This window comes from Lutjanus erythropterus, chromosome 12 (assembly GCF_056507025.1).
Source record: "Lutjanus erythropterus isolate fLutEry1 chromosome 12, fLutEry1.hap2, whole genome shotgun sequence".
Taxonomy (NCBI): domain Eukaryota; kingdom Metazoa; phylum Chordata; class Actinopteri; order Lutjaniformes; family Lutjanidae; genus Lutjanus; species Lutjanus erythropterus.
The window spans coordinates 7740385-7757047 of NC_139328.1; the positions used below are offsets into that span (position 1 = coordinate 7740385).

Genomic DNA, 16663 nt, shown 5'->3' on the forward strand with positions numbered 1-16663 from the left:
TGCAATCATATGATCACCTGTGGCGTGACAGCGCAGGCAGCTGGACAAGAAAATTGCTCAACCTGACAGGCTTTATATGGTTCAAAATAAACAGAAACTCTGCCTGACTTACCTCTGACACAGTGCTTATACACAGTACAGAATAGTGCTACTCAAGGTATATGTATGTGTGTACAGCAGATATTTTTAAAGTGCGAGTTCATGTCCTGCAGCTAAACCCAGCTGTGTTCACTGCTGCAAGAATTCACATGCTTAATTTGTCACAACTTCAAATAATTTGTGCAGTGAAATTCAGGCGCTTTACTCATTAGGCCGTACCGAAAGACTAGTGTGGCATAAATAATAATCATTAAATGAAGAAGAAGTTGAAAAAAGAATAACAAAGGAAGAATTAAGTTGTTTTATTATGTTTTGCATATAACTAGAACCACACATACATACATTTAAAGTGTAAAACTATTTTTACAGTGAAATCCTCAGACTTTCATCATATATACTGGAGAAATACTAGTTAGTCAACCTTGCCTTCTTTTTCAGGCTTTTTAATACACAGTTAGCAACTTTAAACACATCTTGTGCAGAAACCAAAAGAGAAAATAAGACTCATTCTCTACTTCACTTAGCTCAGATCACAGAATCTGTTGTCCTCCTCCTCAGAACTGTAAGATCTCGATGTGAAGGGTGAGGAAACCTGATCAAGAGATATTCACAAGACTGGAAGTCTGAGTTTGTGTCCTCAGCCAAACCCAAATGTATTTGCTCAAATGTTTGCTGCATTTCTGTGAGTGTATCTCTGTCTGCATCTCTGTTTGACAAGTAGCATGAGGATCATGTGACGGCACAATACTGTGCATGTCCATGAGCCATAAGGGTACAAGTACAGTGTTCATAGCTTAAATATGAAGGTTCATAGCTTAAGTTTTGTATGTATTTTAAAGTCTTTTTTTAAGCCGGTGTGTCCTGCTGTGTCATGCTCTGTGCTGTAGGCCAACATTCATTCTCTGTGAGAAACCGCCTGGGCCAAAATTAAATTTATGTACTAGGAACCAATACAAATACATTATTCTGGAAAGCACAAATAATGGGATGGAAACAGATATTATTCCTGTTACCTCAGTATAGTTACTAAAGTTTGCATCTACCATAATCAATCAGTGATTTAATGCACCAAGATTATTCCCTACAACTGAAGGATAGTTTTATATATTTGTAAATCTTTCCTGTTGACTTTCTATTTCCAATATGAAAGATGTGGAAATATATTTCATGAACATCGTTTTGTTGCTTATAGGCACATTACCTTGCCAATGAATAGTAGGTATAAACCATTATGCCTGTCCTACTCTGGCTCTGATTGGCTAGTAGGCATCACCTTCTTTGATTTGATTGGTTGGGTTTAGGCAAGAGGAGTGATTGGTTAGAATTAGGATAGGAATATCAGGGTAAGCCAGTCAGAGGCAGTAGGGCGGATCATGACTTTCCCCTGCTTGGGAAAAAAAATAGCCTCATGTGACATGGCCGTATTTCAGTGCCTGATCTTTTTTTATTTTTATTTTTTTCATTTTAGCCTGTGCAATAATCCTGCTGTTTAATCAGCATCTTTATACGTCACACCTGTCTGGTAGCTGGATTATCTTGACAAAGGGAAAGTGCTCACTAACACAGATCTGAACAAATTTTGAGAAAAATAAACCTTTTGTGTGCACAGAGGAAGTCTTAGATCTTTTACTCCAACTCGTGAAAAATGGGAGCAAAAACAAAAAACTGTAATTTTTTTTGTTGAGTGTGTATGAAGTTAAATATTCATTTTTCAGTCTAGGCGGCTTCTCATAATTCTCTGATGTCTATCTGTGCAGGCTGAGCAGGTTGGCCGGCAGGAGACACGGTGTGCCTGTCATGTCTCAAAGCACATGACCGCCGCCTCTCTGCATACCTGCTACACTGTGTGTGTGTGTGTGTGTGTGTGTGTGTGTGTGTGTGTGTGTGTGTGTCAAAAGGTCAGGGTAGGTAGTACCACCCATAGCAACTGTTGCCATGTGGAGCAGAAGCTGCGCAGGAACTGTGTGGCCTCCTCCACCTGCCTGCCTTCACTGACTTCAGTTTGGAGAAGACTCCCTCCTCTCACAGCTGATTGGCTGATTCAACAATAACAAGCCAATCCTAACAATAGGCTTGTCGTCGACACCTCTGTTTCTCACCTGCCTCTCACTGATTTATAGTTACCACCAGGAAACACAGCCAAAGAACTGCACATGAGGTGTCTTGATGTGTCGGTACACCTGAGGTTTAGTATTGCACTGCATGTATGACAGTGTGTGAGTGTGTGCATGCATGTGTATGAGCTGGAAGTTTTTCGTTTCCATCATGAGTCTGAAAGGCAGGAGATTCTCATTGGACAGCTCGATGTGAGTACAAATATTTTACTGTTTCTTTCATTCTTTTTTATGTCTCTGTCTCTTTCACATCCTTCAGTGGAGACTTGCCAACAATATTCATATTTACAGCTGACCATCGGTGTAAACTTAAGTCCTTCTAAGCACTAGGTGTGCACAATACTCTTGTTGTGTCAGCTGTGTTTTTAGCTGCTGGTATACAAAAGTGAAACCATTCTCCGGGGACGCCTGCTGTTTTGCCCAGAGACTGCAGACTAACCGCAGGTCTAATGGGCTGACAGTTTGCCCAGGCACAGGGAGAAAGTCGATAAAGCTGATACTAGAGGAGGTTTCTCAAGGAGTTTGGAACTAGATTAACTTTTGTTCTCACACAAAGGAATCAGACAGAGAAATTAGATTGGTTTCACAAACAAACAAGAGCAGCGTATTCACTTCTTTTACAAATGTACTCTCCAGTCAATATTGTTGTTGATGCTGCACATTCAAAGATATTTTTGTTGATCTTTTACGTAAGAAATTCTTTGTGTCTGTGAGTGAACCGCATTAATCTCTGTGGGAAATCTGACTTCACCTGATGCAAACAATGGAAGTGAAGATAATGAAATGTTTACCATCAGCACACAGGAGCTGCTTTCACCTACAATCCTACACGTTCACTGATGTTCCCGGCGGGTAGAAATCCATTTATCTTTTTGTATTTTTGTATGGATTTCCTGACTTGATGTTGTTCTATATCCGTCCCACCTGTGTGTCATATAAAAGCTGGATCATCAGTCTGACATTTATCTCCTGCTCTCTTGGGACAGCTGTCAGGACGGATTAGTTGCATCTCTTGGCACAAGAAGAGGCAGCAGCAGGTTCATTGGTAAGAAATCAAGACAGAGTCATAGCCTGGACGATGCCCGGCTGCAGATCCAGGAGCTAAATCACAGCCTCAACGGCAACTTGTCCCTCAGGTGAACTACGCTGGGGTTCAGAAAAAAACTGGGAAGAGGATTCTTGTACGTAGACAAAGACCTGACAGCATGATTTGTCTGTGTCCTCAGGAAGCAGCCCATAGCAGAGGAGCAGCTTGATGAGCGATCAGATGGACTCATCAGCAACAGTGTAAGTCTTCTTCACATCATCCTGCTTCCTCTGCCTGCAGGATATATTTTATCTGTACAAATAATATTAGAAGAGAACAAATGAAATCAAACTTTCAAGAATTAAGTTCAAGATTTTGAGAATTAAGTCAAAAATATCAAGATTTAAGTCAAAATGTCACGGATATATTTGCATTTTCAGTTTTAGTCCCAGAAGAAAAACATAAGAACAAATACATCAGAGGAGAGAGATTCTTTTTTTTTTAATTTTGAGAATAAGGACAAAATCTGGAGAATAAAGTTGAGAATAATGGCAAAATGTTGAGAACAAAGTCGTAATGCGGAGGATTCATTTGAAAATCATGAAAATTAGGTCAAAATGTGGAGAATAAAGTCAAGAGTACAGTTAAATTTTATGTATTAGAAGAAAACATAATAGAAGATAAATGTTTTTTTTAATTATTTTTGAGAAATGTTGAGAATGAGGTCGAAATGACAAGAATGAAGACAAAATGTCGAGAGATTAAGATGTGAAAAAAAAAAAAGTGAAAGCATTAGCTAAAGGCTTAAGAGCCAGATATTTCCCTCGGGAGCTGGTGGAGACCAAAAACTGAGCTCAAAGGGAGTAAATACTGGAAATGAAAGCTAATGATGCTTTTTAACTGTTGTTATGTGTAAATAACCAACTGTTTGCAAATGTTCACCAGATCAACTCAGTAGTGGGATATGCAGTTTTAATTCAGTATTCTTTTTGTTAAATTCTCTGAATATCTCGGCCAGCTGTCTGTTCTGTGTGTGCACTGAAAAAAAAAAAAAAAAATCTGGTGTTTCCTCATACCTCTCTGTAAATCGAAAATAAATAGTGGCTTGGTCTGAGCCGCAAAACACTCCAGCTGATCAGCAACAGATTGCGTGTGTGCTTGTGCACAGATGAAGGGGGAGGAGAGGGGGGAGGAGAGACAGGGGGAGAGAGGGACAGTAAATCTTCTGACAGAGGGAGAGTGTATCTGACTGCTGAGCTGAATCTTTCTGCAGAATCACAGACCCCACCTTTAAGAATCATCACGTCATTGTGGTGATTACGACTTGTTTCTGCTGCCCCCAGGTGGCTAAAAAAAATCAGTTATTACAGACGACAAGTCAAGTATTTCACATTAAAAAAAAAAAAAAAAAAAAATCACTGTTACATGGTTCAACACAAACACACAGTTCAGTGTTTTTAACACTGCGGTATTTTTTCCCTACAGAGCTTCGTGAAGCACAACAAAACTTTCCACAAACTGTTTCCGGAGATTCCTGAGGGGGAGAACCTGACACAGAGTGAGTTCAGCTCAGGTCCACAGTCTGGTACTTATTCTTTAATATTGATTATGGAAATGGCATCACAGTGTGTCCTCTGTCCGCTGCCTCGTGCATCGTTTGCCAAGTGGTCAAGCGTGAAACACTTCAGTAAAGATTCAGTGGGCACGTCTCTGCTGTCGAGGTGACTCTTCTGGGTTTTTGTAATTAAAGAAACACCTACATCACAACTTCAAATTAAACGTGTTGTGTGTGTGTGTGTGTGTGTGTGTGTGTGTGTGTGTGTGTGTGTGTGTGTGCGTGTTATTCTCTGTCGTAGCATTCACCTGTGCCTTGCAGAAGGAGGTGCTGTATCATGGAAAACTCTTTGTTTCCGAGAACCATGTGTGTTTCTACTCATCCGTGCTGCTCAAAGACACCAAGGTAACACACACATGTAGAGAAGCTTAATTCACACTGGTGAAATTATTTAACATGGAAATGTTATAACAGTTGTAACACTACTCAGGCTTTTTTTTTTTTCATATTCAAAATCACTTGTCAGGACAATTAAACTAACTTGTTTCTCATTTAATAGTGAATTTTAGATGTTTTAATGGATAATCAACATTGGCTGTCCTGGGAATTCACTTTCATCAAGGCTAATTTCAAGGACTGACCTCACAGGGGGGGGATTACTTAGAAAATAAAATAAAAAGCTGGTTCTTTACCTTGGTTATCCAGGTTTCAGATCATATTAAGGATGTTCTGCAAGTGTGATAAGGCTGCATTGTCCTCTTGAAGGCATAAAAAATCAAAGTATTTTGTCAACATGTTGCAGGTGGCGATTCCTGCATCCAACGTCAGAGAGGTGAAGAAAAATAACTCTGCTTTATCCATGCTGTCTGTTCATACTGTTGATGGAGAGAAGGTCAGACTACACACTTTACACATATTTTACTGTCTTAAGGTTTACTTACAAGTATTGATCTTTTTTTTATATATCTGTTCCATAATTCTGCCTCTCTGTCTTATGTGCAGAGTGCTTTAGGTTATATGATGTGCAGACTGTAAAGTCCTCTGAGGCAAATTTATTAAACTCGAATGCCTCCATGATCAGGCTCAGTGACATGGATGAACCTCTTGGGTTTAAGGGCTCGGGTACATGGGATACATCTGATTGTAAACGTAACACCTCCAGTAAACAGGAGTCCCTCTCTGCTGCTGAACTCCTTAACCACACAGCTCAGAATCAGACATGTAGTCACGGATGATCAGGTGCTCTTCACTGAACTCTTAATATTGTTTAATGTTAGTATTTGTGTTCTGTGTTTTTGTACAGTGGCTCATTTAGGGACGACCAGCTCTGGTCTTGGTGTGATTTGGGTACAAAAGGTTTAAAAACCACTGACTTAAAGAATGTTTAATGTTCAGTTTTCACTTAACAGCAGGAGTATATTTACAACAGTCATTTTAATTGACCATAATTTCTAAATGTATAGCCCAGTCGATTTAACTATTCCTTTTCCAGTCAGTCAGAAACACCAGAGGCAGAGTTTGGGTTATTTCATTTGGGAATTTCATGATTTCACTTAAAGCAAAATTATTATAGTAGATTACAACAATCTGATTTATAACACACTATGATTCTTGCAAAAACGTGTGTTATTATACCTGAACTATTGTAAGTATTAAGTATTATAAACATGCTTTATAATGTGTCATGATGATTGTTAGAAAGCTTTATGAATACTGTTGTGAATAACAGTAATCATTATATTAGAACTGTGTTCATAATGCCTTATACACATGAGCATCAGAAATATAATCACATTATAATGTGTTATAACAGTGATTATAATGTATCATAAAATGATTAGACTTTATTACCAAGATGAAACATTAATATTTTGGCAAAAGATTTGTTGGAAAGTGAACAGCAATTAGAAAGTATTATCGGTCATTATACAGTTCTTTATAATCTGTTGATTATTGTTTTGAATCATTATGAATTTTTATGTGCTGTAAGTATATTTTAATGCATCATAAGTATGTTTAAAATGCATTATAGACATGGGTATAATAGAATGTGTTAATATAAAAACAATAATTAATTCAGCCTGACTTAGACATGTGCTGCTTTTAGTGTTAAATCAATAAAAATAAAGATGAAAAAGAGGTGAAACTGATTCAGATTCCTGCAGTGAAACTGACAGCTTGTAAAACAAAGACCTCAAATTAGCTTCCTAAACACTGAGCGTACGCGTAGTTTGCTTTGTTCCAGGTGTAACCCTTCCTCCTCCTGCCTCTCTCTTCTCTTGCAGTACTCATTTGCGTCTCTGAGGCAGCGTGAGATGTGTTATAATCTCCTCCAGACTGTCTGCTGTCATGCGCTGGTAGGTGCTCCGCCAACCCGCATCTACGTAACAGCATCATTTCTCAAACAAAGGCCATTTTCAGTTTGAACTCTTTGTTTCTGTTGTTTGTGTGAAGCGGGGGGAGAGCGCCAACAGCAGCCCTCGTCACTCCTCTGCGGAGAACGAAGCCGATCATGACATGGTAGGTTTTGCCCAAACCAAAACAGGAAACTCAGTTACCTTGTTATAGTCGTGCAAGTATGAGTGCATGATGTGCAAGGACAGGCAGAAACTGTCAGTGTCCCTGTCCTTGTCTACAGGCCTCTAGTTATTCCAGTTTGGAGGACTGCAGCATGGATCGTGAGCTGAGCAGGCAGAACAGCATTTGTCTTGACGACGGTTTTCCTCAGATGTCCAGTGAAGGTGAGAAATAACAGGGAGAGACACAGAGGACAGTGTAATGGAGTAACGATCACTGGTTAATATTGTGTTGTTTGGCTCTTGTACCAACAGGATAATGTTCGTCCTTTTTCAATAACAACTTTTGCTTTTAAATCGCACTTTTCTATGTTCTTTTCTAATCATTGCTCGACTGAAATATCCAAACAATACAACCGAACGCAACAATGTACGTTTGTGCCTTTCCAGGTCCCTCGAGATCCAACTCCACCCGTCAAAGCAGCTTAACAGATGAAGACGACAGAGGTACGCGCTCACACATAGACACACATATGCTCTGTTTACCCATGAGTCATAGAGAAATGTGTCATCGTGACATAACAAGCTGATTTTTGTCTCAACCAGCTGTATCGTGGATTTGGAGGATCATTGTGAGGGTCACGCCGTTATTCCTCCTCAGGGAAATTAGGAATCTGAACGTTCTCTTTTACTTCTACATTATGCTGTGAGTATCATTATTCCTTAACAGCCGAGGCCCCATCTGCAGTCCTTTAACGATGTTTACACCGCTGTACTTATGTACAATTGCAGCTTTATACTTCTACTCTGCTGCAATTCAGAGGGAAATGCAGTTTTGTACTGTTTACTCCACCACGTGTATTTGTCAGCTATGGTTATGAGCTACTTTGTAGATTAAAGGGATAGTTTGGGTGTTTTGAACTGAGGTTATATGAGGTTCTTATCATTAATCAGTGTATTACCTACAGTGAACGGCGGTTCGTGTGCCACCAGTTTGGAGAAGCAGCAGGAGCACCAGTGTAGGAAGCAAAACATATTTTTAGTGTACACTATATTTACTTTACTTTTCCAGTGGGAAACTACCAACAACAACAAAATCAGTAATTTTACCTCGCAGAACACCAGAGTTGCTGGAGTTGTTTGTCTTATTGTGTGAACTAACTTTTTTAAACTCTGAAAAGTTACACAATAATACAAATAAACTAACAGACTGAGGCAGTGGCAGACCAGCAACTCCTGTGCTCTGCAAGATAAAATGACTGTTTTGGCCAAAGGAGTTTTGTTGCTTTTTGGAAAGAGCAATATTTGACTTATATAACGGTGGTTTCCCTTTGAAAAAAGGCTGTCAAGGTAAAGCGGGGAGCATTATTCAGTTGTTTGTAATCTATAACCTCTCTGCTACATGATGCTAAATCCACACTGGACCTTTAACATACAACACAAATGCTTTTCTCACAGAAAACAGTGTGTTGTCATAGATTAAAACTACCCAACAATATATAAAGTAGCTAAAGTTAGTTCATCCTCCACCAACTACTTGAATGCATCAGTAATAATAATGCAATGTATTATATTAGATCAGCACATGAGGCATTTTGTCTGCATGATGATTAATGTTACTTTAGACACTTTCAGTGTCTTTAGCTTAGCTTTTACTTTGGTACAACTTTGAATGCAAGGTTTTACATATGATTAAGTATTTTTATGTTGTTGTTAACTGGACTAAACCATCTCAATACTTCTTCCACCACTGTTTCGTCTGGTGCTTAGTATACAGGTGTACATTTTACCCATTTAACTGTGTAAAACCTGTAAATGGAAAAGGGTAAGTCGATGACATCCTAGGTAGTTAAGGACAGATTTTAAAACAAGCACGAAGGACCTTTATCTCATGAGCTGAGACTTCTAAAGAGCACTAAAAGTCCCTAAAAACAGCCCGTGTAATATTCTGAATTGCACACTTGGAGAGACATTTTGGTATGTTGACTTTCTGGATTGGCTGGAATCTCAAAAAAGGAAAATAATCTAATCCTCGAGACGTGGTTATAGAAATGCCATCACACAATGTTCTCTCAGGCTCAACACAGATACAATTTACTGATATCTTATTGTCAGAACTGTACAATATGTACAAGCTTTGACTATCCGCTCAGCTTTTGATTCCTTCTGCACAATACACTTTTGTGAGTGAAAGTCGGTGACTGAAAACTGCGTTGTAGTGTTTGCCTGTAAAATCCACTGATAAATAATCTAATGTTGTTGTGTGTTTTTTAGGATGGGGTTGCTCCTCTTGGTGTCTGGGTACATCGGGCTGAGGATCATTGCACTGGAGGAGCAGCTGAAATCTCTGGGAACCCTGACTGAGTTGTCTTTCTATCACAGAGAGTGAGTAAACACACAAACAGAAAGGAAAAATACATCAGGAGGAAGTCTGCGGGGGACTGATGGGAAGAAAAGTAAAGGTGACCCAAACCGGTTTTGGTGACTTTTAAAACCATTACTGCAGGTGAGATTAGACGAGCCGTTCTGCAGGTTCACAAAGATAAGTGATCACATTCCACCAGTCACACCCGTGTGTTTAAAAAGAAAGGTTGAGATGACGTGCGGGTTTTTTACAACACCACTTAAATCTCTTAAAGATCAAGGATGTAACGATGTTTCCATCCATGGCAGTGACTTTTGTGAGTAACTGTGATTAAAGAACTATAGCAGATAACACTGAGTTACTAGAGAACAGACAGGGAGATACTAAAATGACTACTGACTACTTAGTAACTACTCAGTATAATGTACTGACTACTTTGTAACTACTCAGCATGATGTACTTACTACTTAGTAACTGATTAGTATAATGTACTGACTACTTTGTAACTATTCAGTATAATGTACTGACTACTTCGTAACTACTCAGCATAATGTACTTACTACTTTGTAACTATTCAGTATAATGTACTGACTACTTAGAAACTACTCAGTATGATGTACTTACTACTTTGTAACTAATCAGTATAATGTACTGACTACTTAGAAACTACTCAGTATAATGTACTGATTACTTAGTAACTACTCAGCATGATGTACTTACTACTTTGTAACTAATCAGTATAATGTACTGACTACTTAGAAACTACTCAGTATGATGTACTGACTACTTAGTAACTACTGACTACTTTGTAACTACTCAGTATAATGTACTGACTACTTAGTAACTACTGACTACTTTGTAACTAATCAGTATAATGTACTGACTACTTAGTAACTACTGACTACTTTGTAACTACTCAAGTATAATGTACTGACTACTTTGTTAGTAATCAGTATGATGTATCACTTTACTTGAGGGGGGGACAATAAGGGGAACTAAGTAATCACCAATTGATGAGTCGTGACTATTTTTTTTGCCTCTCAACAGCTGATTTTACTTAAGTACTGAAGTATTCCCATTTCATGCTACTTTAACTACTATTCCACCACAGTTCAGAGGGACATCTTGCACTTTTGTAGTCAATTTACAAAATTTAAGAGCTCAGGTCATACAAATCATGTGATTAACGCACAAAATATGTGGATGTAACATCATTTCAACCTTACTTACTCTTGTGCCTTAAATGCAAGATATCATCTTCTACTTGTTCTTGAAGTGAAAACTAATAAATACATCTGTAAAATAACATAATGAATTGATAAAAGAAAGATTAAACTACCCTGCAGTATGTAAATTAAAAGCCACACTAAAATCCTGTTTACATGTTAATGCTTCTATAATTAGTGTCATTCTGCATAATGAGAACTTTTACTTGACACTAAGTATATTTAGCTGATAATACTGCGCTTTTACTTTAATAAAAATTAGATTATTACTAGTACTTTGTATTATTATCCACTTTCTCCGACACCTCCTCATGCCGCTTCTTCCTCTTTTTCTCCAGCTACCAAGAAACGTAGCCTGAGGCAGGAGACTGTGACAAACAAATCCCTCCAGGAACTCATGCAATTCACCACTCTATTAAGATCCTGCTGTACATTGATCCCTGTCTAGACAGACTGCCAAAAGCATCTTATCACTGAGACCTGGCCCATTTGACCTGCAGTACATCATTCAGTGAAACATTCTGTACCAAAAGAAAATGTCACAATATTGTGCACAAATACACTCCCTCACAGTAGAAGTTAAACCCCCGTGTTAACACCGTGTCCACAGAGGATGCAGGTCAGTAATAAGATGCTTTCGGGATGTCTGAACCAGGCCACACGTGGTGAGCTACATGGATGACTGACTGCGTTGGCAGAGAAGCGCCAGGACAATATTTGTTAGGAGAGCACTCGTTTTTCTGCTGACCGATCAAAAATTGACGCGAGGATCTCTCCTGCACTGGGGCCATATGGAGGCAGCCTGCTGAAGCCATGTTTATTTCCTGGCCCGTGAACAGCTGAGCTCAGCTAGCAGAGGTTGTTGGGAGTCTTGGATCAACACGGCCTGCAGCAGTGAGAACAGACCCATCCTAAACCAGAACGTGAACGAAGACGCACTTCGTTGCTGCTTGAGCTGATATAATTTGTACGTTATGAAACGAGGGTTCACATTGTGTAAGAGACCTGCTGGAATCTAATATGTTATTTTAAGAGTCAGACTGTTAATGACAATAACTGTCCACCAGAGGGCAGCCTCTCCTATTAAATTTAACTGTTACTTGAGCCACCAAGGCAGGATTATACTTGCACTTCTCAGGGACTAAAATGTCTTTAAAATACAAATATTATTTAAAAAAAAAATGCAATCCTGTTAAAGGGACAGTTCACCCAAAAATCAAAAATATATAGTAGTGCTATCTATCCTTACTGACTGTTTGGGTGTGAGTTACCAAATTTGGAATATATTGGCCACTGGAAGTAGATGGCACTTAGCTTGAGGTAGTCAAAGTGCCAGAAAAATCATTTGAAAAACTCATGATAATCCACAGACCTTGTTGCGAGCAGTTTCATTTAGAAACTGTTTTGTTTCTGTGATAGAAGGATCTAGATCAGATGTTTTCAAGGAAGGCTCAATGAATGGAAATTAAAGAAAATACTACATTAGTTATCAAAAGGAGATGCAGAATAGCCTAAATGTGTGTGTGTTTTTTTTGTGTGTGACTGTGATGATGATCCTGTAGACACCCAGAAATTGAGCTAAGCTAAGAAAGTGAACTAAGGGTGATTGCTTGATTTTTGATTTAAGTGTGAAGTGTCCCTTTAATAGATAGTGGAGAATTTGTGACGTCCAGTGTTCATACACAAGCTGGTAAACTGTTACATATTATTATTATTAAAAACATTACTGATGCACTGAGTCATGTCATCCAAATTGTAAAATCTGAGTCATAATGTACATATAAATAATGCATTTTTGTATCACTACCAGATCTCATTCCTCTGATTAATTTATGCACTGTATAAAATACAATGATCGTTTTGAAAACAATGCCTGCAGTTTCACATTTTTGTACATAAGTGATCTTTTTTTTATTATTTTGTTGTCCATAAAAAGGTCAAGATTCAGTCCCATGAATTAATTTCATTACATCATATTCTCAGTTCAAAAAAGCAACATAAAATTACAAATCATAATACAAAGAATAGAATAGGTAAGTACAGTAACCATATAAACAGCCCACTAATATTATCTAGTCCCCACCCTCCCTCCCTCCCACCCACCCACCACAGCCCCGCTCAAACTCTAGCACAAAACTCATAACAATACATCAGTTAGTATCAGCAATAAAAAAATTCAAATAAACGTCCCGTTTTTTTTTTTTTTTTAAAAAGCGCTTCAATGTTCCGATGCCATGAGTTCAGCTTTTACCCTCACATAGAATACATAATAGAGATAACGTCCCACCCCGTCACTTGCTCTGCAAAACACAATAGACATGCATACAGTTTTCACTGTTCGACCCTCCCTCCCACCCGCATCAATAAACATTCAGGGCCAGAGGATACAATATACGTCAACCATAGTGGTGCATCGATTAAAAACGGCAAGTTTCCACCGCGTTTCTTGAACCCCGTGAATGAATCCAGTGGTTTCCCTGAAAACATGACCTGTCCAGGAGAAACTGAGGCCTTTACTTCTGCGCTCAGAGAGAGGCGATAATTCTCTCCGATTCTTCTGACGGCTCAGATCCCTGGTTTTCGAGGTGGTAACAGATTTCCATTATTTTAAATATCAGAGACACGAAGCACAGGATGAGAACGGAAAAGAGTTCCCTGTTTCAAAGTGGTGACAGAGAGCGAGTGGTGTTCAGTGACCTTTTCCACTGCTTACTAAGACCCACTTGTACTCCCAAAATGGAGTAATCAGATCAGTGCTAGTTCAGTACATGTTCCCTTAACAAAAAACAAAACAAAACAAAAAAAAACGCAGCTCCTATCACTGAAACTGATGGGTCTCCTGTGCAGCAGACACCTCGTGTAGATCTGAAATGTGGCCATAAAACAGCACCTTTTCAGGTCTAAACAGAGGGACCATTAGTACTTATTTAAACATGATGTTAGTATCCTGGAAGGGACAGTTCACCCCCAAATCAAAAGACATTTTTCCTCTTATACACATAGATAGTTTTGGTGTGAGTGGCTGAAATTTCCAGATGTCAACCATAGAGATGGAGGTATAAGCAAAGTGCCATTTAGTCCCATTATATTAGAGAGAAGGCAGACATCTCCAAAACTCAGCAACTCACACCAGAACTATACAGATGGATAAATAGCACGACAGGTGAGAGGAAAAACGTGTATCTTTGATTTTGGAGTGAACTGTCCCTTTAATGCTGGCCTGTAGAAGACAGTCAATAATAATGAAGACACACAAACTTACATTTTATACCCTTATTACACTTTGGATGCTTTGTACAATAGTGCTGAACTTAAGACCTGCTTTTGTCATGCTTGATCTGATATATATAAATGTGTAAATATACTGTATACTACAGTACATGTATATTGTGTGTGTGTGTGTGTGTGTACATGTGTGTTGTGTTTAAATGTGTGTGTGTGTGTAATGTGCAAAGGTGTGTGTGGTGGAACCTGCACCACACCAACAGTGAGAGGCTCAAATATGGCTTGTGTCACACATGAAGCGTGCTGCCACCCATAAGAGAGCTCCTGTACATTTTTAGGGCCACAGAGGTTAAACAGAGCTAAGTAGGCATGATGTCCTGTCCTGGCACCCGATCTCAATCACATTGTTAGTCACAACACGCATGGTACTTCTGAGACAAACAATCCATGGCCCTAGACTACGTCAAACACGTTAGGATTAATTACATCGAGACAAAAACGTTAGAAAAGAAAAAAAAAAACATGTGCAGAGGGTGAATGAGAACAGGAGAGCTGACTGACGCTGGTAATGAGTGCTACAGGAACAACACTTTAGAAAACAAACTGTGCTGTAAGACTACAAGTTAATCGATAGTACACAAAAGGAGGTTCTGATGAAGCAAACAGACTATTCTGAATTAAACGAGACATAATGCTCGTTAGTTTGGTGAACTGAGCAGCTACTTGGTCTCTTTATACCTTTAGAGCCGACGAATCCAGCCAGAACATCGGGCTCCGAAAAAGGGTTTGTTCACCAGAAGAGACGAATTATTCACAGACCTCCTCAACAGCTGCACTTCAGACCACAGTTGGACATTTAGGAAACACGCTTATTTGCTTTCTTGCTGAAAGTGAGATGAGAAAACGCCACTCTCGTGTCTGTAGGCTAAATATGAACCCACAGCGAGCAGCTGGTTAGCTTAGCATAAAGACTGGAAACAGAGGGAAACAGCTAGCCTGGCTCTGGTGCAAGGTATCAAAATCCACCTGCCAACACCTCTAAAGCAGCGGTTCTCAATCTGGGGGTCACAACGGATAGTGGGGTTGCGTGATAGAAAGCAGCTCTAAGAGAAGTCAGCTTATTAATGACATTCAACATGAGGTACAAGCACTGAAAAAGAGGCAAAATGTGCATGCACATGAGTTCTGATTGGACACACATGGACACCAGTTTCAAAAGCTATGACAGGAAATGACTACTATGAAGAGCTGGCTCCTCAGAAAAAGTATTTAAGCTCAAGACTGAGGCCAGCCGGAGACTGGAAAGGAACCTGAAAGTCCAATGGCAGCATCATCAACTGAGAAATACTGTTTCTAACAGCGTCCCGAGCGCTTTGTAAATATCACTGGGATTTTCTGCAATATGGATTTTTTTGTTGCGGTCGCAAACACAAACCAAATTATTCTGAAGGGTCACGACTCGAAAAGGTTGAGAACCACTGTTCTTAAGTACGTAAGCATAATGCTGCCATGCCATAAAAAGAAAAAGAATAATGGGTCAGTAACATCTTATGTTTTTCACTTTTCACAAGATATTTTCACATTACGACATACAAACGCATCATGTTATGACAAGAAACTTTTCTTGTTATAACAATTTACTATTTATCTTGTTATAATGTGAAAACATTGTTATAACATGATGACAAGATACAGTATATTGTTATAAAAAGAAAACTTTCTTGTTATAGTTGTAATTGTTGTAATTAGTCATAATAATGTCAAAGTATTTTGTTATAGCATAAAAATATCTGCTTATAACATGAAAAACATCTCGTTCTAACAAACTTTTCATGTTGTCTATCAAGTCTGAGTTGAGATCTGTTTTTCTTTTTCTAGCACGGCAACAATATGCTTCCATACTAAAGTTCACAAGTCAACATACTGCATCTTGTTGGTGTGATCCATACAAAAACTGAACTCTAAAAACATGCTGTGATTCAGTGAGGGGGATGGGAGTTATGTGCTGGACTGTTTCTTGTCTGGGTGCTGTCACTTCTGCATGAGAGCTCCTCCAACTCTCAGCAGGAAAGCAAATAAGCACACTTACGAAAATGTCAAACTGTTCCTTTAAATCAGACTTATTCCTGCTGTTACAACATCAGTGCAGTCTGTCTAACCTTTAAACATCACACATCAGTAAATACTGAAGGGCTACAACCTTCTGTTAAGAGCCAAACGATCTAATGTGACATGAAAATTACTAAGTAAACCTTCACTTGTGTAGCTGTTCTATTAGTGCCAAAGAAACGTCCACATGAAGAGGGATACTCTCAGTGTGGCTCTCAAAGACCTGTTTCCATTTCAACCACAACATCATTCTTGAGCACAAATATGTAGGACTGGATGGGGGAGAAAAGCAATACAGGGAAATGAAAATAATTCCCTGTAAGTTGCTGCTGGACAGTAAAAGGCTAAAGCTACAGCACAGCCAGGAAATGAAGTGGAAGCTGGCCATTCTGTGATCTTATCAGAGGCAAAAGAAGAAAAAAAAAGA

The 16663-nt window shown here is 38.9% G+C and overlaps 1 protein-coding gene across 1 annotated transcript; it reads left to right on the forward strand.

The window, feature by feature from the left end:
• The first annotated feature begins 2208 nt into the window (after positions 1–2208).
• Positions 2209–12513, forward strand: LOC146317523 (GRAM domain-containing protein 2A-like). Its single transcript, XM_084731739.1, has 13 exons — positions 2209–2405; positions 3200–3349; positions 3440–3500; positions 4726–4798; positions 5097–5200; positions 5598–5687; positions 7081–7152; positions 7250–7315; positions 7434–7536; positions 7762–7818; positions 7918–8017; positions 9586–9696; positions 11241–12513. The coding sequence occupies exons 1-13, from the start codon at positions 2332–2334 to the stop codon at positions 11254–11256; spliced, it is 1077 nt and encodes a 358-aa protein (XP_084587865.1). The 5' UTR covers positions 2209–2331; the 3' UTR covers positions 11257–12513.
• The last annotated feature ends 4150 nt before the right edge of the window (positions 12514–16663 follow it).

Bases quoted from the DNA above. Each gene is read 5' to 3' on its own strand.
- LOC146317523 (XM_084731739.1), top strand. From the start codon at position 2,332: ATGTGTATGAGCTGGAAGTTTTTCGTTTCCATCATGAGTCTGAAAGGC. The intron at 3,350-3,439 runs GTGAACTACGCT...CTGTGTCCTCAG, and splicing joins AACGGCAACTTGTCCCTCAG to GAAGCAGCCCATAGCAGAGG. The intron at 8,018-9,585 runs GTGAGTATCATT...TGTGTTTTTTAG, and splicing joins TTTTACTTCTACATTATGCT to GATGGGGTTGCTCCTCTTGG.